Source organism: Pezoporus flaviventris, unplaced genomic scaffold (genome assembly GCF_033815535.1).
Source record: "Pezoporus flaviventris isolate CSIRO_AGI_PZ_B2104156 unplaced genomic scaffold, CSIRO_AGI_Pfla_v1 ptg000066l, whole genome shotgun sequence".
Taxonomy (NCBI): Eukaryota; Metazoa; Chordata; class Aves; order Psittaciformes; family Psittacidae; genus Pezoporus; species Pezoporus flaviventris.
The window spans coordinates 21,607,179-21,631,995 of record NW_026892614.1 but is presented as its reverse complement, the minus strand read 5'-3'; the positions used below and the strand labels follow the sequence as shown (position 1 = coordinate 21,631,995).

General features: G+C 41.9%; 1 protein-coding gene across 4 annotated transcripts in view; it reads right to left on the bottom strand.

Annotated features, from left to right (window-relative positions):
• The window catches only part of LOC133278565 (SAM and SH3 domain-containing protein 1-like), a 535,664-nt gene that overhangs the window by 101,297 nt on the left and 409,550 nt on the right, over positions 1-24,817 (bottom strand). The window contains exon 1 of one of the 4 annotated variants that reach the window (XM_061471502.1): positions 20,672-20,828. The exons of the other annotated variants lie outside the window; for them this stretch is intronic. Coding sequence (XP_061327486.1) covers positions 20,672-20,767 — 96 coding nt within the window. The 5' untranslated portion in view covers positions 20,768-20,828. Of the gene's footprint in view, positions 1-20,671; positions 20,829-24,817 lie in introns of those variants that run through there. 4 annotated transcript variants of the gene reach the window in all.

The following is a 24,817-nucleotide window of genomic DNA, read 5'->3' as shown; positions in this document are numbered from 1 at the left end:
ATTGTCCAAAATGTCTTAAAAATATCCCCAGCTTTGTTATAAAATAGAATAATAAAAGCATTCATAACTAATAATATTTTTAAATATTACTGATGAATAAAGAATTACATATTATGGATGCATAAAGAATAAAAGCCAATGTTAATTTTAGTAAGTTCCTTTTGCTTTCTTGCTTTCCTCATTTGGCTTGCATATGATTTTTAAGATAAAAGAAAAAAAAGTCTTCCTATTAAGAGCCCTACACTGTGGTCTCAATTTTAATACTAATACAACAAGGTCTAAGCAAACATGGCCTGTCATTTTAGTTTCACGGGTAGGAAAATAAGCATACAGTTATTTGATACCAAAAATCATAAACCACTGAAATGTATAATGTCTTCAGTTATGCACCACTGTCTCATTTTGACATAGGTCCCATACTTGAAATGGCTTATGAGAGTAATAAAGAAGCTCCACAGCTTTCAAATTTATTCCTACCACTGTATCTGTAATTCAGTAGCAACTGATGGGCTCTTAACTGCTTTAGGTCAGTAATATTTTTAAAACCAAGACCTCATAATAAACTCTTTCTCATTTTGTTACAAATTTCACAGTTAAACAAAGCCCTACCATGAAGACTGCTTTGCACCAGTTATGTTTATTACCATACAAACTGCGATGTTCCAGCTATATAACCTCACAGATCTCTGGTGGAAAAAACTCATAAGCAACACAAATAGTGAGCAGAAATATAATTCCTGAAATGCTTTAATTTATTTGTAAAAAGCTAGAACATGTTTCTCCTAAGACTTCACTACTGCCTGACAGCTTTCCATAGAATAGTCTCATAGCCAGGAAAGTAAACAACCCACTAGTTTTAAAGGATTAAATGTAAAATGAAGATTTAATAAAATATTATAATGAAAACAGAAGTTACCTCAGATTTCTATTTTCTGTTGTCAAATATGTTCCTAAATTTCCATCTTATAATGTATGCATGCAACATTTTCTGGCATCATAAAACACAGAGTAAATGATGAATTGCCCTGGAATTCCCAGAGAATTAGTTCTGATATGCATGTGAATACCAAAGGAATCCATCGGGATTCCTGTTAATGGAGTGACTACAAAGAAAAGTTGGAACGATTTGACACTTATTATAAAGTTAGGATTTATCGGTCACTGCACATCAGTTAGTTTAATGTGCTGGCAAAATCCATTGTATCTGACATCTGCAAGTGTAAAGGGGAAAAATGTTCTGTCAGAGAGTTCTGCTGGAAATAAATTTTAAGTAAAAACACATTCATATTTAAATATTAGTAATAAAAAAACCACACACTATTAGCTAAGGAGGAATAATGGAATTTGCTAGGTAACATATACATTTCATGAACCTGCATACAAACCAAAATACCAGGCACTGGCACAGTATACATACTTTCTGCATAAATTTCCATGAAGAATAAGCTTTAGAAAAAGCTACCTGTGTTTGTGCTTTTCTATCTCAGATTGTGCAAAAATGTATTACAAAACTACATATTCCAGTGTATCCTAGTCCTATTCCAACTGCTGTTAGGAAAGCCAGGAAAGAGGTCTTGATATCAGATGTATGTGCTCACTCTCTAAGACATCAGGTGAAATCTATGCAACTGCACAAATCTCAAAACTGTAAAAAAAGGCATGCATGCCACAAGCCTGTTTGGTCAGGGAGACAGATGGGTCTCCATCTGCACATGGCAATGTGGATTACAGCACACAATGTACTATACAAGTTCCTAACTTAAAAACTAATCAGCTATGGCCACAGCACATGCATAAACTGGGAGGTTAGGAAGAGGTCAGAAACCATAAGGGAAAAGATCTGACTTTTTCCTATTAAAGTATAAATGTACATGGAAAGGGCACACACAAAGGGAAGATGCTCTTTCACAACTCTGCAGTCATGCTCTAGCAAAGGCATATTTTTGACCGTCACAGCCCAAGATGAGAAAAATCCATTTCCATGCTTGAAACACAGGACTACTGTGTGGAGAGTCACTGTAAACATTAGCAGCTTATTGCTGGCAGTTGATCTTAACAGGGACGCCTACCAAAAATCTGTGGAACACGGCCCCGCATTTCAATAATACCTTTGGTTTGGATAGCTGTAAGAAGTACATAAATGAAAGCCAGGACGTGGGCCAGAGCAAACAGGCTTGTTTGGGGAAGGGAAAAGGGTAAGAGGCAGGAGGGACTAAAAAGTGCTGAAATGAGAACATGTACTGAAAGGAAACACGTTTGTACCTAATAAACACCGTTTTCAACAGGACTTCATACCTACATAGCAAACTATAAGCTGTTTAAAGTCAAGCAGAACTAGCTTACCTAGAAAGCAAAGGTTGCTCAGATTCGCATGGGACAATTTTGACTAAGATCCCAGTCCTAGTTTAGATATTTTTCCTAATACAGGGTCATGAAAGCTTGAGTAACTTGTGCATTCTTCCCTAGGCAACCTTGTACTAGCAGTGTACCTCTCTGCACCCCAAAATATACTAATGCATGAATTCAGGCTACAGGTAATTAATCTGACACGGTATTTCACGTTCCTCCACAGCTCCTTCTAAGGAGGCAGATTTAAACCAGATCCAAACCTTCTCAAAATAAGAGTCACACCTATGTTTACCTCTCTGTCTAGGGCTTGTGTCTCAATTTCCTGCAGTAATACTGACTTGCATAATGATGACAGGCATGCATAAGGAAAACCTGTGGAGCTTGATAACAACTGTGTCTTTTACCTATTTCTGATCTTGCCCCTTGGCAGCAATTTATTTCTGCCAGGATTAAGGCTGATGTTTGGCCTTCTGGCTTAACTTCAAAACAGTTCCCATTAAAACTGAACCCAACAAGCTGCTACAGAAACATTCTCTTCTTTTCCTAGGGCTTAGAAAGGACAATCTTCTATTCAGCAGAACTAACAATTCCACCATCCATGAAGTGACGGGTTCAAAGCCTGTCTTGACAGTCAGCGAGGTCAGAAATGTGAATGAGACAGAAGCATGAGGCCAAACAGCCCAGTGCTTGCCTTGATATTCAGGGTAAGGCATAAAATACTTAGTGTAGAAGTCATGACATTTTTATATTGAGAACAGCTATTTTAGAGAATACTGAAGGGTTGTCATGGTTCCCTTGACCTCGCTATAGCTGGACACTGTGAGAACAATGAGAACATATAGATGAAACTGATTCAATAGAAGACTTTCTATTAATTTTTATGGCATCTGAGGGTTAAGTCATTAAGCTATACAGCTTTACAGACAGAGTTACAAAAATAGTTCTAATCAAATTGTGTCAAGCTCTCTGCAGCATGGTTAAAACAGTTCTACATTCTGTACAATAAGCAGAACGCACAATAATGGTACAGTTTGATATCAAAGCTTTTGCATCAGTTACATGAAATAACTGATGCACCCAACTGAGTTCAGAGCACAGTCACCCTAGACCCAGAAACTTTATATTAAACCACAGAGCTGTGTAAGCTTTTCCTAATTCAGATGAAATCTTGCCCTATCTTTAAATCAAAACAAACTCCCTTTTCAAAATTCTACAATTAAAGTGCACCATCAGAAATATAATCTTTCACCATCAGCAATATAATCTTTTTTCCTCTAATTTTTCACTGTAAAGCCCTGAAATCTTTGTCAAGAAGGTGTAATAAAGCATCTCTGGAAAAGCAATCTGAATGCAATTTACATTTTTCCTTTTGAAAATTAAAATAAACTTGAAAGCACATATTGGGATCCCTCTCTCTGACAAGCAACCAAGGAAGTCCTCTATGTAAAAAAATTAAAATATGTGTGTGTAACAAAAAAGTTGCATCTATGCAAATATACATTCCAACATACTTAAAAAGTAGGTATCTATCACAAGTAGAACCAGCTCTTTCACACGCTCATTATTTTGACAGACAAGATTACATGCAAATTTTATTCTTATATTATAAGGGTGCTTTGAAACGTTAGTTCAAAGCACCCTTAATGTCCAGCTTCCCTAATAATAGTAGGTTATCTTCTATCCTCCTTTTCCTGAGGTGATGGGCCCTAAGCTCATCAAAATGCAACTCCTTGTCTGCTCCGATACCTGCCATGCCACCACTACCCACACCAGGCTGGTCAGCAGTCAGGCACAAATTATCATTGCCAGCGTGTAAAGCAGAGTAACTCCTCCTTCATCCATGTAATAGTTGCACCTGACATCACCTCTCATTAGTTTTGTTTCCCTTGCTCTTGCTGCCTCCTCCTTCTGCACACTGTGCTTGCCGAGACACTTCCCTCAAATGCATCTCTTCATGCACACCAGCTGCAGCAGGCTTCTATCTTGACACTCAGAACAGAAGCAAACAGTAAAAAGAAGAATGGCAAGAATTAAGAAATTAACATGTGATATGAAATTAATATGTGATTGAAGCACTATCAAGGAGATAGAGATGAATTTCTTGTTTCAGGATTGAGACATTTTAACAGACATTATGGGGTGGCTTCATGTTTAAGTTAGTCTAATGAAATAGATACCCAAAAGCCAAAAATCTTAAGCAGATGATGAAATAAATCTTTTATTTCAGTGTGCTTGCCAGATCAGCTGCAATAGTGAAGGAGATCTCAATAAAATTTGTGTCTTTTCTTTATATTTAGTAGTAACACAGCATGACAAGAACAAATCTTCTGTAACAAAAAACCCCAAACCAAACATCAAACTAACACGAAACATGTAAAGAAAATGAACAAACAACCCCACAAAACAATAAACAAAAAAATCAACAAACAAAACAAACCCACAAAAATTGGATATTTAAAGACAAAAACTGAGAACAGCATCTCAGAGCCATTGCATAAACTCAGCAAGCCTAGTATTCCCTAAGGTGTTAAAGTTGCATGGTAGATTCAGAGAAAACAAACTTTGGTTATGTTTATGTCCAAGCATAGTTAAAACTGATTTCTGCTTTATGCCAATAATCACTAAGAGGCCTTCCCTTACAGACAGGCATGTTGGTAAAACACAATAAAACAATAAAATGCAGTCATCTAAGTGAATGAGCCATAAACACTCTCAGATCCTATCCAACAAGGATTCTGCTGTATGAAATTCTGGCTTCATTTCAACTGGGGGGGAGAACAAAAGTGAGAAACTACTATAAAAATAAGGGTTTCACTATGAACATACTCTTAGGAGTATGCTGAGAAGCATTCAAAGGGTGATTTTATTTTAGGAATAGGCAACTATTATTCTACAGGTTTTGCAACTCTGCCTGTAAGTCAACCTCCACATATGAATGACATTCAGAATATTAATACCATCTATTGGTACACTAATATTCTACTCCTATATGGGATTTTATTCTAACCTAATCTTTTTATCCTGTAAATGAAGTATCTTAACATTACAAAACATTATGGAAAGGACTTACTAAACTTCGGATTTGAATCTGTTGCATCAACACAGCAGTAAAACCTTTATAGCACCCAATACCCTACATATTGACCGCTCAAGTTAATTCTTGCTTGAAACACAATATACATGGATTGCTAAGAGGTATATGCATAAGGGACATGCTAATACTGAATGTAATTGTCACCACATTATCCATAGCAAAACAACTGCTTGTTTAGTAAATTAAGCCTTTATCCAGTTTCTGGGACCTTAAGTAGTTTCTCCAAATAAAATGCACTAGATTTGTTTTGGCTTACAAAATGGTTGTTTTTCTTTTTTTGCCCTGACACTATGAAGCTCTTGCCATCTGTAATTGCTTTGTGGCAGAAATGGTATTTCATTCTGTCTTGTGCTAGGTGCTGTACAAAACCCCCAGTGACAGTGACAAGTACCTACTCTGACCTTTTTTCCTCTCTACCCACATAATTTTTCCTAGTGTCAGTAGAGAATAACCATCTTTACCTTAAACTGCTATGCTTCTCACCAGGACAGTTTGGCACGAGCAGGTCATATCTTGCCCAGAAAAGTTCACTCAAAAAAAACCTTCTTATCCTTCTTCCTCTGTTCTCCCTGCCCATTTCCCTTGCTTCTTCAGTGTTCCATTGTGCACGCCACACACCTTTATTTCTACTTCTCTTGGTAGAGCTTTTCAAGAGCTAGGCCCAAGATTCGGGAAAGGTCTTCTGCTTGGCCCTCCCTAAGGACTCCAACATTCCCCAGCCCACTGAAACCCAACAGTACTAGCTTCTGGGATGCATCAATAAAGGAAGAGAGCCCTCCATGCCTTCCCTAATTTCTCACCATCTCAGCAGCCTCTCCTGCTCCACAGGGAAGGCAGTGCCCAGCAAAGCCTGGTGGGGATGCAGTTGCCCCAGGTTTCTTCTGGCTGGACATGCCAATTGCCTCATCTGCACTTACACGGCAAGGGCTACAGGGAGCACCTCACCTTTATTCATGCAGCACCCAGCTCAGAAATGAGCAACCCAACATTAAGAAATGCTGCTATGCCATTATGAAGCAGGGTGTGACAGTAAGTACCATTGCTTATTCCTCCATGTGCCAACCAAGAGGCTTCCTTCCAAGAGACCAGCACTCTCATGCTATCCACGTGAAGATTTTGGAAAGGGGAAAGAGAATCTTGAAGTATCTCCCTTCACCCCAAAATCCAGTTCTACAAAGTGTGAAAAAATAATGTTCTGCACATCAAGGCACGACAAGGTCTCTCCTCTCTTTGGGGAGTAGGTACAGAAATCAGTTACCCTGGCTGCTCAGCCCAATGGTACAGGGTACTGTGCACCCCAAAGACTTGGCCCTTGATTTATTGCTGCAAGCACAGAGGGCAGCCTACCTGTCATCTGTGGCAAACCAGGATGTCAATGTTTAAACTGCTATCTCAAACTACTGCTCTTTTACTTCTTCCTGCTAGGAATTCATCAGCTTGCAGCCTGGAGGATACACCCAGCACTTCTGTACCCAGAGACTAACCTTGCCTTCACTCCTACTGCTTCCTGACAGGCCCTCTTTTACCAGGAAACAACCACAATTGAGCATGGCAGCGATCCATGTTTCCCCATGTAATGTTAGCAGCAGCAGAAATGGTTTCCCATAGCTCCCGTTAGCCAGCTGCACCCAGGCCCCCCTCACTGATGCTGCCCATCCTGCCTGCACATACTCCTGCTCTGCAAACCTTGGCTTCTGCAGGGACCGGGTGTTCAGCGCTGGCACAGGCGCAGAGGGACTCCTGCTCTTTGGTGGCATTAATAAACTAGCTTAAATAGACACCCTACATTCATACAGGTAATATAAAACCAGAAAGACTGATTCTGCCCTGCAGTACTTCAGTGAAGCATCAGCTTTTGACTCTAGCAGAGGTACAGTACTGTTAACATGCACTCTCCCACCACTGCAGGTAGCATATAGATGAACTAAATATAAAGCGACTCATGCAAAACTTCATGGCAGTGGGCTCAGGTTTTTTATCACTTTAACTAAACATCCTGAAGTCTCTTTGGAGAGTGTTTTATTTAGGAGCAGTAATGCAGTTATCAAGGGGGTTTGGTTCATTTAATTAAGTTGAATACAATTACACTCCAGTGGGTCTTAAAAGTGCAAGAATCTATTTAAATATTATTTAGATGCGTATCTTTTAACTACCACAGATTGCACAGGGCTTCATGTTTATATCAATTAGGGATATCAACCTTGCAATAAGAGCTCTCTCTCTCTTGCCAACTTACAATCCTTTCTGCTCTGGGATCTCATATTTTATTTGCTCATTTCCCTTTATCTGTGTACAGTGAAGATGGGCTTTCTGCATTCCTGTGTGCTCATATTGCTTCATCATTGCCAAAGCACTTCCTAATTAGGCTAAATAGGTCACTTACCCAAATAAAAGAGAAGTATTTCTGCCTAGCTTCAGAGCAAATCCTACAGAGTCCAGGCTTCAGTAACTGTGAGGTTGCCATATCTCCCAGGTGTTTCAAGGTATGTCTTTAAAGGGGCAACATGCACTTTATTACCTACAGGAGCTCATCAATAAGCAGGATGCTACGTGCTTGTTTCAAGGAATTGCTTAAGCCTGTGGGTGCTGTCAGTTCAGTGGCTCTGCCCACTGAAAACAAACACAAGGACATGGAATGAAGCTGCGTCAGGGGAAGTTCAGATTGGATACTAGGAAAACATTCTTCACTGATAGGGTGGTCAGTCATTGGAGCAGGCTCCCCAGGGAAGCGGTCACAACACCAAACCCATCAGAGTTCAAGGAGCATCTGGATGACACTTTTAGTCATATGGTTTAGTTTTAGGTAGTTCTGTGAGGAGCTGGACTCAATGATCCTTATGGGTCCCTTACAACTTAGGATATTTTATGATTGTATGTTGCTTTCACTGGAGACTTGAATGCATTGATCAAGTATTGCCATAACAGAGATGCACCTCTAACTGAAGTGTAAAACAATTTGAAGAGCCCCACATGACTAAAGAGGTCATAAAAAGCAGAAGCTGGCAGAACCCCAGTGTCAATAAATGTCACAAAAATCTCTACAAAACTCAGTAGCTGGTTCTGACTGATCCAAGGCCCTGAATCACACATTGAAAGACAACTGTAGATAAAACACTTGGACTTTGAGGGTAAGCCAAGTGCTCTATGCATAGCAACATCAAAAGAACATCTTGCTAACTAGCCATTTGTCAGGAGAGTTGTCATGCCAAAGAAAAACATCTCACCTACCTGTAAAAACAACTCTAACATAAGAAGAAAGTGTCAGAAGGAAGACACTTCCTCATAGACTCTCCTTCTGATACGAAGAGACTGCAGTCTTGGGGAGCACTGAACCACAAACCCAGCAAGAGCACCAGGACAACCTAAGTACAGAAGGCATCTGAGGCACCACAAAAACAGCAGAGTTCTCCCAGCAAAAGGAAGATATTACACCACTTTTCACATTAGGCACCATTCTCAGTTTCAAATCATAGTAAATACGCTGCCTCACTCATAAGGAACCAGGACTTGAAGGGAAACAAAGATTTTGCTGTACGACTTTCTCAAGAAGAAAGGAGAATCGTATGTTTTTAGATGTGGTGATCTCTTCAAAGCTTTAAAGGTACAACCTGAAATGCAAAGGCTGGTTCAGAACAAGTTACATGTGAACGAGGAGTCAGGGCATCAGACTGTCTCTAGCAAAATAGCAAATTGTGCTCTCAGCCTGTGTTAGCTAACCAGCTCTCTGCTTCAAACTACCTATTTGAAGCATCTGCTGGCAGTACCTGAATGGCATCATTTTATATGACTCATACACTCAAAGATTACCCACCTATTGTCTGTATTTGTCTTTAAGCAAAACCAAAACAAGGGGCAACCAACTAGACATGAAAGCTTACTTTGCTCTCCCATATCCCTACTCAGCACCTGCAGTGAGCCCTGTCATTTCTGAACCAGGTTTAAATCTCTATTATTTACTTCCTATGTGCTCCCTGCCCATCCACACCATTCAGTCACCTCCTCTGGGCCTCCCCAAAGCCAGCCTGAGTGCTGACCTTCCCCTGCCAAAGCCTCAGTGCTCCAGCCATTTCCTGCCATGAAGGCAGCAATTCTTCCTTTCACATGATCCTCTTAAATCCCTCTTCCTAGCAGTTGCAAGTTACCTTGCTGAGCTGGGACTCTCTTTTCACTTTTCTAGCCACAGAAATACAGTTCTGGATACTGAGTCACTGCACTTTCATCCTTGTCAGCCTCCGTTTCCTCTTTGTATGAGAGGTATTTTCCTAAGAGAGGCATGAGTCTGAAGAAAAAGAATAAAACCCACATCATTTGTTTTGTTTTTTTTCTCAACTGCTCAAACACACACTGCAACAGATCTACCTAAAAACAGCAGAAGGGCCAGTGAGGAGGTAACAAACCATTTTACTCCCCTCTCTTTTTCATGACACTTTTCAAAATAAGTATCTGTAAGTATTTTGCAGTAGTTGTAATTAGGTTTGGCAGATGGAAAATGAAAATTTGTACAGTCTTTTGTATTCTAAGTACATTTGAGATTAAGATTAAAAACCACAAGTAACTTGGCAAAGATTTCCTGAAGAATGTACTGTTCTCTCAGAGAGAAAAAGCAACACTAAGAACATCCACTTCTTTCTTTTCTCTTAATTTCGGCAATTAGGAACTCAGCCTTCACACCAACCAAACCCAGTGAGATTCATTATGAGTAGGTCTGCAAGAAGGATATGCAGAAGCATCTCTTTCCTCTCTCATTTATGCATAAACACACACCATATGCCGTATGAAGCTACTCTTCACTGTCATGTCAATATTCCGATGAAGTCCACGACCTTATGTTCTCTTAACTTCCTGAGTTTAGATACCTTCATGCAAAGCTTCAGTTTTACAAACCTAAGTTTATCCATCTGCACGTATATACTCGCTCCCAGACACAAAATCTAAACAATATATTGCTGGATCTGGACTGAACAAGAAACAATATACAACACTGAGCCAACACATCCCAGTATCCCTTCAATTCAGTACACAGCAGAACGAGCCACCACAGCAGAGAGGGGCAACACAGGATCACAGGATTAGACTCTATTTCACACCTCAATGCAAAATGCACAGAATAAAAGTAGCCATAATTAAAGTGGAAAACAGATTTTTTTCTTTTAAGGACTAACAACCATTTTACACTACCTACAACTGAGCAGCCTCCACTGATAACACAAGAAATAGTACAGACCCTCACACCAAACCCCTCTGAACAATGAGCTGGACACATCATCACAAAATAAAATATGATGAAAAACAGGCATCTTCCAATTCTTATTTGCAATGTGCAGCAAGCAAAGTGGAAGCTTCCACATATAAACTGGACACTGACAGATGAATTTGGGTAATTAAGAAGAGACACCAGGAATATGGCATTTTCTTCTACAAGGAAAATGACCCTTGAGAAACTTTACAGAACTATGGTATGTAAAAACAGAGAGAAAAAAGTTCAAAGAATTTGCCATGTATGAAGGTTCACAACATGCCCTGCCAGCAGGAAATCTGCCTTTACTCAGCCCTTTTTCCTCAGTGAAATGAAAACAGACAGACCTAAGGAAACACCTCCAGTGGGAGAAGAGATGTCTGCTACTGCAGCCACACCAGTTTTCCACTGTGGTACCTGAAGCTACCTCTGGTGTCAACATTTTTCAAGGGGCCCACAGCCTGCTCTTCCAACAAAATCTGTGGCAAATAGCAAGTGACCTCAGGACCAGAAGGAACACAAGCATGGTAACATAATTATCAAGAATAGAAATACGTCATTTTCTGTCGTGGTTCCGTCGTGGTGATCCCCTACTCTGTTTGCTGTGCTGAAAAAAAACCCACTCATCTATATATACTAGACATACATGAAAACCCAAATACCTCTTCTGAGCCTAATTAGTCCTCAGTCTGACACAAAGCACCATGTAAATCCAACAAAGAACATGTCAGAAACCAGCCAACATGGATTTGTGCCACAGGCACTGTCGCCCCTGCTCCACTGCCCATCAACTGCTGTATTCCATGGTATGCCCAATGTGACAGCTGACCACCAGCTTTTCATTGCTTGTTTGACTAGAAATTTCCTAGCCTTACCAGTGTTTTTGGTTTTGAAATACAGTATCTTTATTAGTCCTCTGATAAAATGGTGCACATGGAGACCTGTTCTCCCCAAGTGTTGTACAAAACATGACATATTCCCACAACACACTCTGAAGCAGTGAGTTTTTTTGAAGTGTAAACATGCAGTCATCTTGAAGATGGAAATGTGAAGACAGAAACTTGAAGACAGGAACCACGACTGACACACAAAGTGCAATCTGCCCCCACCTTTTCCTGTGTTACAATTGTTATTTATGAATTCTAAGGTGGGAAAGAAGCCTAATAATGAAGTGGAAATCACAACCTGCAAGTTGCAGTGTATATTATGTATAAACACAAATACATTTATGTATAAAATAGGATTTTTCTTATTTTCACCCTTACAAAGTATACATTTTAGTTTAAATGCAAAATACTTATTGTCAGCTTTCAGAGCTATTGCACTAAGCTGGCCAACCACTTAAAGCTCCAAAGCTCGTAAGTAGTAAAAATTATTCTGTATAACCAAAGGCTACATTTAAGTCTATGCACTGATATTGATAACAACATAAAATAAGTCTAACAGGGATGGTGAAAAGAGATAAGCCTCAATTTAGCAGTAGAAAATAAGTATCCTCTATTTGCACACCATCCCTGGGATTGCAGTAGAAATTTCAGGTGAGAAATTTCATTCTTTCAGCTGAGTTGGAATATTCAGGAAGCTGCTGCTGGAAGATTGCAAGCACAAAATCCAGAGGATGAAAGTGTTTCAGAACTGTAACAGATACAGATAAACAGAGATAATAAACAAAGACAAAATACATCTCCTAAACACTAAGTGCATAAACCCCACATATTCTACAGCAATGACTTATCACTTTCAGAGGTATGTATTATGACCAGTATGATATTATTCTGGCAAGCAAAATACCTGAAAAGCCTTACGTTGCTGAAGTACAACGTAATGCTATGCAATCAGACCTGGAACATCCTTTCACACAAGCTCCAGCTGTGGATGTGCACTCACTAAAAATAACCTTCCAACAGTTCCATTTTGGTGCAGTGAGCTGTTATGATAAGTGCTCTCGAATCCATTTTTTTCTCCATCCAGTTAGACTGTGGTTACAGTCAAGCAGAGAGAAAGCTCTACAGTAGGGTCAACTTGGTGCTGGCATTGAAAGGGCCAGGACACCCAACTAGCCTGAATTTGTGAAGGAATGACAGAAGTTGCTTTTTCCTTTTTTATTGAAAACCTACAAGGCCTCACACTGCTCAACAATAAAAAAAAAACTTCCATTCCTTAGGCTCATGAAGTTTTTATGTAAACAGAGCAGAAGTTAGACCCTTTATCTTTTGTCTTTTTCTTCATCCTTTGTTTCCACATGCCCGTTAGCACTGCACAAAGCATCTTCAGTTGCAAGGCGAAAGGGTTAGGAGCATCTTGCCATCAAGACCTTGCTCATGTAACTCTCTATTTAACATTGTAACAAGCATGGCAGTGTTTTCACTACCATCTATTGACTCTCACCACTGCAAAGCTTTCAAAGTATTGATGTTATTATATTAAATAGTTACCTAATCTCCTTTACATACACACACTCCCACACATATATGGAAAGGTGGATAACACTGCAATATAAAAACTTTAGTATGCTGTTACCAAAGACCAAAAAGCACTGTATACCATCTTAAATACAGCGATAATAAACAGAAAATGACATATTTCTATTCTTGATAATTATGTTACCATGCTTGTAAGCTTCAATGTGTGCATTTACTCATGCACATAAGAACATCCATATCTATTCCATCTGGAGGCCTGATCATGTAAACAGATCTGAATAGCATATCCCTGCGTTCATGCAGGACCACAGGGAAGCCAAATCAGCAAAATCTAACGGGCCTGTAGCAAGGGCCTGTGCTACAGCACTCCAACCACATCACAGTTGGATCATGACATGGATACAAGGAACCAGCTCTCCATTTTATTGTATAACTTCCCCCCAAAAAAAAGCCTTGAAGTGTGCTTTATAAATCTTTGCTGTATTACATTCTTGAGCTTGTCCATCTAGTTTTCCAGTTATAGCCTCCTTAAAGCTGTTCTCCAAATAGGTTATACAATCTCCACTCTCAGTTTCAACCTCCTCATAGGAAACATGCCCCTAAAATTAGCAGGTAGCTCAGAAATGCTTATCCAGGTGTCATTAAAACTTAAGCCATCAAGTATTTTATTACACTAACCAAAGTGCTAATAAAAATAGTATATTATAACTTAGTGCTTCAAAACATGGCAGTCTGCTATTACACTAAGCCGGGAAAAGCATTCCCCTCACCTCAAGAAGATCAAAGCAGAGCCACATGCCCCCACCTGACCCACACCACAGAGAGTGCACTGTGGTGGTGGCAGCTCCTTTTATTTATAGAGTACTTTCCATAATGGAAATCCGTATTGTGAACTCCTGGGTTCAAATGTGTTTCAGGGAACTGTGCTGTATTTCTGTCCTGCCAATGGGACAGTTAAGTCTCTTGATGATAGTGAGAAATAAAAACCATTCATATTTCTCTAATCACACGTGTACCTACATACTTCAACAGAGAATACACTTTCATAGCAGAAACTTAATTTTTACAGACTTGCACATATTAAATCCAATTCCATCTTTATTTTAATATTCTCATGAAAAACATGGACTCCAAACTCTGGCAAAGTTACCTCAGCATCTCTGCAGTCACAACCACCACCTTCCTCCTCCCTCATATCACCAATAATGGCAGAATGTTCATTAGTCATTGCAATCAAAGAGGAAAATTATTAGCAGCACTTTACGTTAAAACAGGTATTGTGACAAATCACTTTGCTGTGTCATTAACAAAGTAATTCTTATTCATCCTGTGTCACTGCACCTCCTAAAATCCAAGCACAATGTGGGCTCTACTATCATTAATACCATGACAACAGGGTAAATGGAACAGGAGAAATCCTGTGCTGCTCCATGAAGTAAAAGCTACAGCCAGAGACTCCAAATGAGGAAGGGACACCCGGGAAGGCACAGGCAACAGGACTGGGTGCACCAGCATTCTCTCCTCCATCATGCCACATCTAGAGAGAAAAGAAGTCCTGAAGGAGCTGAGCCAAGGGCCAACACTGCAGTAGTTCATAAGGAGTATGGAAGAGAAGACCTTTCTCCCCTCTTACCCAAACTCCCTTACCCCAGGCACTGCCTGTTTTGTCCATTCCTCACAACCCTGTGCCACATCCAGCAGTGACCCTACTCTATTGCACCCCAGTCCCTCTGCTTCGCTCACACAGCTTACCCTCTCTGCTCCCATTTGCACAGCATCTTGTGCAATCAGCGCTAATTTACACTGATTTCTTGACAGCATCAGAATAAGTTAGGTTCATCATTACCCAGTCTTGCAAAGTATCATTCGCTCTGATACACGCTAAAAATGTTTTTCACCTGACTATAGAAAATGGTGACCAGCATGTGTAATACATCACATTCCATACAATAAAGCTCCTTTAAGTTATCATTGTCCTGCATGTGCAACACTTTAACTTTCCACACCAGTTTTCACATTTCCTTTCTGTTTAGAGACTGCCATTTTTTCACATCTACAAAAGGAAGGAGGCATCATTACAGGCGAGTTCTGGTGATCTGATAATCCGCTGCTTTTAAAAGACAGAGCACTTGATTGACTTACAAAATGCGAATAAATATGAGGAAAAGGAGTATTTCCAAACGCTGATAATGGAGCCCATATTCACAGCAAACTAGCAACTCACCAGAAAATAAAATCTTATCACCAAGAATCAAGTTTACCTTAAATTCATAGTTATTATCTAGTAAACCACAGTTCACAGTAGACAAAGAGCAGGCATATACAAATCTTCCTTATTTTTAACTGCAATTCAAAGACCAGGGAAACCCAGAGTTTGATTTCAGGGCACCAGAACCAAAACCTCTTATCATTCCTGACTGTGCAGGGTCTTGTAGGGACTGAACTGTCTGATGGAGACATCTGTTTTATGTGACTTGACATGCAAGAAAAAGCCTGGACCAAAGGTTATCTCTACAAGCTGTCTTTCTTCATAAAGGTATTAGCATTGCTACGCGTAATGCTGCATGGAGATGAGAGGGAAAACAGATGCAATAGGTTAAGTTTAAAATATAAAACTGAATCCAACACCTCAACTGACAGTCAGTGACTTTCTGGTTTGATTTCTTTATTTGAAAGGAATATTTCCTTTCCTTTTAAACAGAAAAAAAAACAATACCTGCCAGTCGGAAAAGCAGAGGCCAGGCCTTCTGGGTTTATCCTTATTGTTGCAAGTGGGATATGCTTTCAAAATGTACTCCAAAGCAGAAGTCAGAACAAAAAAGTTTTGAATCAGAATGTCTCAAAGTGCTTTTTGAGCTAACAACACAGTGCCACAGCTATTTTGCAACATCTCAGTAAAAACTGGAAAAAAATGAGTATATTGAATTTTCAAAAGCAAGTTCTACCTGGAACAGCTACTTGGTTGCCTGCGCTTTTCTGCAGAGCTGTGCTGAACACCAACGGCTTCAGGTGGAGTGGCCTCTCAGTGCCAAGCAGACATCAGAGAAACAGAGTCACCTGAATCAGACACTGGGAGAGCAATGGAGTAGAGAGATTTCCATGGGAGGTCATGGAGAGCTAAAGATGGTTTACGGAAGGGCAATCCTGGGAGAAATCTGCGGCTGGTAGGAGCTGCCACAACTCCTCTCGGCAATCCTCCGACTGCTTTTATCAGTCACGGATCTACTTCCCCGATCTCTCCAGATATCCAGGCTCAGTATCAAATTCCTCTATCCAAAGTATGTTAGTCAGTATGTAATTACATGTTATTACAGTAGTATTATCAGCTGGCATCCTTCTCTCTTGGTTTTTTTCTTCACTGCTTTGATAAGAAATTCAAATAGTCACTGAAACATGGAAAGCAAGATAGATTATATATGTAAATAGTAGGGCACCCAGTATAAACCCAAGTGAGCTTTATTGTTGTCAAAACACCGTTTCCTTTAGCTCACAGGAGATGGTGGGAAAGCACTAGTTTCCTCTTAGCATAACTGCAAAACACTACCAAAAAAAAAAAATAAAGAACTCCCCTTTTCTCCACCTCTTTTAACTGTTTGAAACAAACTAGCTATGACTTTGAAATAAAAAGCTGGAAAGACTTCCAATTTCACTGCATCTCTTGCAATTTCCTCTGTATCTTTCTCATCTTGGCCATTGAAGACAAAAGCTCCTCACAGAAATAGACATTTTCTTCAGGGAAATCCATGCTCTATAACTGATCAGAGTTCTGCTAGTGATTTCATTAATGTCAGGATTTGACACAGATACCTGTTCCAGCTATGCCATATGAGAAGAAAGAACATCTTATAAACAAGATAGACACTACAGCGTCTTCCCTGTACTAAGGTCAACAGCCCATGTTTTGAAAGCACATCTTTAAAAGAATAAAGTTCATTATTTTCACTTAATATTACAATTTGTTCTCAGATCTGATCACAGAAATCTTCAGACTCTCAGCATAAAAGAGTTTGCTATCTCTACATCAATACATGACTCTATGCCAAAAATATTCCTTTTTTATGGTGTTCCATTTTGGGATTCAGAGAATTTTCTGTATTCTTACTCATGATCCATCTACTACAATCTCACTCTGAAATCTTAATACACTTCTACCATCCATGGTCGCTTTGAGACACTGCAAATTATAATCAACCAGTACATTCCATCATGTGCTTGCTGCAGACAGAGCAAAAGCTTTTAAGTGTAATTATGTTATCTAGTGAGCTCTATTAACAGCGCAAACAGCTCTGAGGTGCTCATACCACAGCTGCACCTATGGAATATTTCATTAGAGTAAGTGCAAATGTGAAAAGTTACATTAACTTCAGCAAAATCCCAATGCAGCTGCAAGTACACTCAATATTTGTCAAGCAGAGAGAAAGTTATTATGCAACTTCAAAGTCTGTAAAATATGCTGCTTACAAGCAGCACTTGAGAAATATTTGCTTCCCCTCCGGACCTGGGATCTGCCATCACAGGTTCCTGCTTAATGAGGTCCTATTTTAAGGAACCTATCTAAACGTTCACAAACAATGAAATGTATTTATCCACTGAGTGAGAGGGGCTCAGTTTGTATTTTAAGTAACTGTAGTACTGAATACCAGCTGGCTGACTTTCACAGCCTCTCCCTCTAAACCTAACAGAGACACCACCACAGCCACCAAGGCTTCTGGCAGGGACAATGGGTAACACTCTTCCCTCCTCCTCCCCACTGCTGTAATTCCTCAGTATGAGATAGACAGAATCAGGTATTTCATCATTTTTATGAAGACCACCTTTTTCAATGTATAAGGACAGTGAAGTGGTGGAACAGGCTGCACAGAGAAGTTGGGCAGTTTCTGTCCCTGGAGGTTTTCAAGACCCGACTGGATAAAGCCCAAAGCAACCTTACCTGGCCTCAGAGCATTCCCTGCTTCAGCTCAGGGTTAGGCTAGGTGTCACCTGAGGTCCTTTCTAACCTGCATCATCCTATGATCATTGCTTAAGAATGCAATTTTCTCTCTTTCAATCAACAAATTTTTGATGATCACCTTTCTTTATTTCTTTCTGGTTTTCCCCTCCTAAGATCCTGTCTCTTCTCTCTTGCCTCTCCCCCTCCGCTAGCACATTCCTTTGGTAGCTGTTGCAGGACCAACCTAGCCTTCCACATCATCAACCTCCTAGTTCGTAAAGCAGTTCCCAGTGAATAAATCCACTGTTTACCTCTGTGTTCCCTAAACCATTTTGGATCATGAATTACTGTAAATCCCAGGAATTTAAGACCCATACCCTCACTTAACTGACAATGCCAAAACAGTAAGCCAGATATGCAGGCCACTGCTGTGGCACCATGGACCGTGACCAATCACCCACAGACTTTCATGTGGAAGCCACAAATCTGGTTTACTGTGTTCCTTTTGCAGTGTAGGTTTGAAAAGGACAGAGCTGTATGTACCACAAAGTCAAGCTGGCACTGGATCCAGCTTGGCACTTGATCTACTTCTTTCTTGCCTTCAGAGAGGGACAGAGCAATAAATAAGTTTATAGTCAGTTCATATTAAGACATGTTTTGTACCCACGGGGACCAGAAACTCTTTAAAAACCTAAATCTGAAGAAAGCTGACAGCTTGCAGAGAGAAGAGCTTTTGTCTTCCCTCAGATCAGTTATTATTTGGGACCCAACACAAGGGTATTCTTCTGTATTTGTAATTGTGTTGCAACACAAAACACTGCAGTAAGAAAAGATAACAGTGCTGGATTATGTTTGCAACCAATATAAACCACTGACTTCACAGTTACCAGATGATTCCTTCCTATAAAGCAGACCAACTCTAAAAGAAATTATTTTGTCTTAGTTTTGTTAGAAGACAAATAATGAAATAGCTATGCTTTCCCAGGAAGGAAACTAGCCTGTACAGCCAGGAGAAACTATTAGTTGTGTGAGAATCAGGTATTTTTCTGCACTGCACTCCAGCATGCTAGGATTGTTGGTCTGGCCTCCTCAAACACTCCTTCCCAGGCATCCAATAGCATTTTGCTCTTACTAAATGCAGTACTGAAACTTGCCAGAAAAACAGAGAAAGAGACTGTTCATGAAGTACCAACTGTGCGCTCCCTACAAACTGGCAGAACTGACTCTGCTTGCATTCTTAGATTAAAATCATTAACAGTGAAAGAGTGCACGCATCCAGGTGCTACTAAACTGAATGCCAAGTCAACGGAGAATTCCTATGAAGAAATGAAATGAGGCAGGTTTTCTAATCTTACTTTGAATATTAACAATGAAGTCTATGTGGAAAAAAAAAAAGCAGCATAAAATGCTAATTAGATTCTCTGTGCAGTTCTATAATGCTTCTGAATTAGATCCTATGGGTTTACCATTCATTTTGTTAGCAGCTTTCCAAAAGGTTTTTTCTCATAATACTCTTTAAAATCTGTTGGTTAAATGTTAACAACAAAAAGTTAATAGCATTACGTTGTACTTCAGCAAAAAGTTAATACGCATCAAGCCTATTAATTTGCTTTTAAAATGAATAAACAGGCACTCCACTGTTGATTTCCACATTCCTGTATCACTGGAAAGCTGCCAGTACATATATAACATCAGTGTTTGTTTTTTTGCTGAGTGGCAGTCCTCGGCAGTAATTATCATCTTGCACCTAAAGTAAATATTATTCTCTGGCTGCAAGTAGAAATAAAGAATTGACTCTTCCTGCATTTTGACTGTTTGCTATCCAGTCCGTCCTGTCGGTACGCTACGTGCCCACTAAACATAATTCCTTGAGCCCTTGTAACTGGGGCCATCTCCTTTGTTTGTAACCAGTGAATTACGAGGATTAGTCCCTCCTCAGATGATCGCCAGCGCAGAAACTCCACCAGCCGTAACCGGGCAACTCGCTTCCAAAAACACTACGGGGAGTAAGAGCAACACAACCAGCACCCGGGGGTGCATTAAGGGCACGGGGCAGCGCTGCTGGGCTGGCGGGCGGTCCTGACCCGGCCACACGGGGTGCAGGGGACCCCCGACCTCTACGACCCCCCGGGCACGGGGACGCTGGAACACGTGCGTGGAATATAAAGGCAGCAACAAACCAGCCTTTCACCAAAACTTCACTGAACCCGGCAGCACGCCGGAGCGCCAGGAACAATGCGCCCACGGGCCGGCCCATACGGTGCGCTCCGGGACGCGTACACGGGCTCAGGGGTCCGGGCCGTCCTGGTGAACGGCCCTAGCCCCGGCGCTGCTCTGCGCTGCATCTCCGCCTCGCCTGTAATGACAGCCGAGAAACCTTTCCTCCCAACCCGCGATGCAACCGGTCGCTGACACCACTCTCAGTTGTACCCATAGAGTTGGTGTTCTGGGACGTACGTTCCCGCCCGGCGAGGCTGCCCTCCCACCGGTTAACCTCTGCAGCAGGTGCCGGGGCCACGCCGTCCACGACCCCTCCGGCGGGGACAGCAGTGCCCGCAGCCCACCCCAGTTCACGGTGGGCTCCCCCCGAGCCCGACTTTTCCCCAGGCTCCGTCCTGTCCCGTCCCGCCCGCACTCACCAGGATGCCCATCACGTCAGCCCACAGCTGGGCGAACACCTCAGACGTGCCGCTCTCCGCCGGGGCGGCGGGGCCGCCCGCCCGCTCCCCCTCCATGCCCCGGCCCGGCCGCCGGCTCAGTGCCGGCTCCCCGCTGCTGCTGGCCGGCCCCGCCCCGCCATGCCAGCCCCGGCCCGCCCCGGCACGGCCCCGCCACCGCTGCCGCCACTCCTCCAACTTTCGGCCAGCGACAGGCCGGCCGGCGGTGCCACTGAGGCGCGGCAGAGGCGCCCACCCGGCGGCGGGACGGCGGCAAAGCCCCTCCTCTCTCTCCTACCCCGCTGCCGGCTGGTCGGCCCCGCACCCCCTTCCTGCCCGCGGACTCGCCCGGTGCACGTGGCCGCCCCGGGGCGGCAACAAACGGCCCCAGCGCCTCCCCGGCCGGGTTCCGGCCCCGACGCTTCCACCACCCCGAAACCAGAGGGCCGGGCCCGGCGGGGGGCGGCCTGTTGCTGGGGGGTCTCCGCTGGTTCAGGCGCCTCGCCTGCCTGCCGCGAGGTCCGACGGCAAAGCCAACGGGCTTTTCTTCACCCCACGGAAAGGCCAGCTGGGAAACGAGCCGGCAGCGCTCGCTACGAGGCCGAGGAGGGAAAAGGCGCACGGTTAAATCAAGGTTTTAGTTCAAGTACCGGGACTGCATCATTCGTTTTCCTGAGGAGAGATCCATCCTCAATCGCCTCATTAAAAGGCAAAGCTGTCCTTGCAGAGGAACTGTGGAAACTGTACCCTTCTTGGGGAACAGCTGAGTGCCCATGCACGCGCACACACACACATTAAAGAACAGTGGCCAGTTAATGGAGGAAACTGGAGAGGTCAGCAGGAGCTGGGGACAGAGGATGACCCTAAGGCCTGGCCACCACCTTGCTCCCAGCTCTGCTGGGACTAGTGCCAAGGAAATCCTTTACACTTGGTGCTCATGTCTAAGCTCTGAAATGGTTATATGTGTCCTTAAAAGCTCCTATTTCAAGCTGCTGTCTACTGAGAGCAACTGTCTGGGAGACTCCTACAGACTGCAGGGCACTGGTAGCCCTCAAAGGCTGAAGCAACAAATGATACCGTTTGCCTACAGGGCTAAAAACAGTTTCAGGAGAAGGCATAAAGCACTCCTCATCTTCTTTCCACATTCCCACCAATGCTCCTCTTCTGTCCTTAAAGCTAAGATAGCTTATGTTACTTGTAGGCTAGCACCACAAAGAAAAGCCTAGTAGAAACACTTCCTTTCTGAGGAACTGGCATGCAAAGCAAGGGACAAGACTTTTCTAAGCACACACAGAACAGAGAAAAGGAGGTGGGGGGCACGGGTAGTAACAAGAATTATGTTGAAAAAGTGGTAAAGAAACCACTGATAATGTAGATATGTGCACATTTTTCCTGACTCTTCTTTAGGATGCACATATAGGACACACACAGTGTAACGCATCATATTACTGACTAGTACTGAGAAATAATGAAGGGCCCAAACCAGGTATAAAATCTCTACTGATTGATCTTCAAATTGTATGCAACTGTAAACCAATGAAATACAAGGATAAAGGCGTGCCAGTGAAGTCTGTCAGTACTCTGAGAGGGCTTGCATAACTCAAAACTGGTTTAATTAGTTAGAGGTAATTTACTCAGTGACCCTCTGAAATCCATGCTGAACCACTTACAGAATCACAGAATCCCAAGGATTGGAAGGGACCTCAAAAGATCATCTAGTCCAACCCCCCTGCAAGAGCAGGGTAACCTACAGTACATCACACAGGAACTTGTCCACGCAGGCCTTGTATATCTCCAATGTAGGAGACTCCACAACCCCCCCTGGGTAACCTGTTCCAGTGATCTGTCACAACAGTAATGTCAACCAACTTTCAAAATATCTGAACAAGGGCACACTTTTGATCGCAGGATTTAAATATTCTGGGCTCCTCTAGTGCACAGTCTTGTGTATATAGTTTTTTTTAATAGATTAGAGGCATATTTAAAACTAACAAACAACTGCAGCACAAAGTCTAAAAGCCCCTCATTGTTCTGACTCAGGCAGCAATGATTAAGACCAAATATGTGCAAGGGGCAGCATTCCCACTTGCCGCTCCCTGCCAATGGAGGTCTTTGCTCCGCTGTAAGGTTGACTACACTACTTACAGAAGCAGGTCCTGAATATCTGCACGTTTCAGCCTTCAGTGCACCTAACTGAAACCAGTTTATAAATTGTGGTGGTCCAAGAGCTGCTTCCTGAGTCATGATGTCATCCTCTTTAGAGGAGGCAGCAGCTTTTATCAGAGGAGCATGATGCATGGCTGTAGCAGTCTTCCCTCAGCCAGTTGACTTTAATTTATCTGAGACACAGAGCCTGTGATTTTAAAAGATGGGGAGAAAAGGAAAAAAAAAAGTACTGCCAAATCACTTGACTCGAAGAGCAGTTCCTTTAAGAAGCAATTTGACATGATAATCACAACAAATCCATGGCAGTTTACAATAGCTACCACATTCTGTGGTCTTGTAATTACAGTATCTGTTCACCTTCAGATATTTACAAGATGCTGTTTTCCCAAGACATTCAATGACTATGACATACTAAAATATTCCTTGCTCTCCTTCCCTCAAACAGATCCCCTCCTAGGTATCATAGGGTTCCTTTATTTTAATGATGCCAACGTCCTGCAGTTAAAAAACCTAAAGGCATTTTACAGAAAACAGATGCAACAAGAGCACCCACTCACAGTTACTCTAACATACACTCCAGTGCACTGTGGACAGAAGGTCCCTCCACAGAGCAGCTATCAGAGCTCCCTGGGGATGTTCTGCAAATGTCTACACAGGATTTGGAAATGATCAATGTGAATGCTGTGAATCTACTTTTGCCCAGTTATGGCAGATGCATTGTGCATGGGAGTGTATCCTCCTATCACACCATCAGCTACATGTGGGTGTGTAGTTAAGAAGAGTTTCCCACATCAACACACCAGGCAGGATTAACCAACTTGGAAAGCACTCTTCTATATTCAAGAGAGAGGGACTTTCTTCTAGAGGAATTCTCAGAGCAGGATCCTAGCTCTAGTTTAAGGTGGCTGTAGGGATGCTCATCTGTCTCCTTTCTTTACTGCGGGTTCAGGGAGATTGCCTTCACCAGGCCAAACTCTTTCTCTTTGAAAGGCACAAACCTCAAACACAAACATCTGACTCATTAAGACAAAAGATGACAATCTTTCTGTCCCGAACTAGTGTGCATTATCTCATCAGTGACACAGAACAGTAACACAACAGTGTCAACAAAGCATTTATAGTGAAAAATTGAAATATTCATCAAAATAAACTGGAAAAGCTGACACGCACCATCAGAGTCAGACTATCACAACTGCTGGCAACTACATAAATGGCAATTTAATCCAAGAAATCTATACCACAAACAACCCCAAGTACTTTGATATCCATTTTAAACTACATGCAAAAGGCTGGGAGATACCACATTGCCTTGAGAAGTAGATTGTGCCCCACAGTGTAATGGACACCAAACTTCACAGGTTTGTGATAGTTGAACTGAGGGAAATGGCTTCCTGCTCAGAGGCCTAGCAATTAACTCTGTGTGCGTGAGCAAAACACGTGGTTTCTCAACATTACTAACACCACCCTGCCCAGTATTTCAAGTCTAAATCAAAGCATCAAAGCTTCAGAGAAATAAATAAGCAAGCCATTGTATGCAGAGAGGGTGCAGGGAAGAGAGAAATAAAAATTCCAGCTAGCCCCTACAGGTGACCTACAGAAGCCCTAAAACTCTTAACACAAGCCAATTACAATGCAACACACTATTGGCAGTGATTTTATCTCCTTTCAGCTCTCTCCCTCTTCCCTCTTGGTGGAAGTCATCAAATTGAAACATGCAGTTTCACATCACAGCCTCTGACTGCAACTGCAACCCAGTTTCAGGCTCCAGCCCATTAATTTACCATAATCCATCTTGGAACAATTTTATCTCATTGGCCTCACTGTATCTTTTTGAAAGTCTCTAAAGCATACTTTCTTTTCATTCTCATCTCTTACTTGAGCTTTATTTTTCTTTAGAATTATTTAAGTTAAATTTATTTAAATAATTAAATTATTATGTCTGTTGCAGAGTCCCTCAGGGCA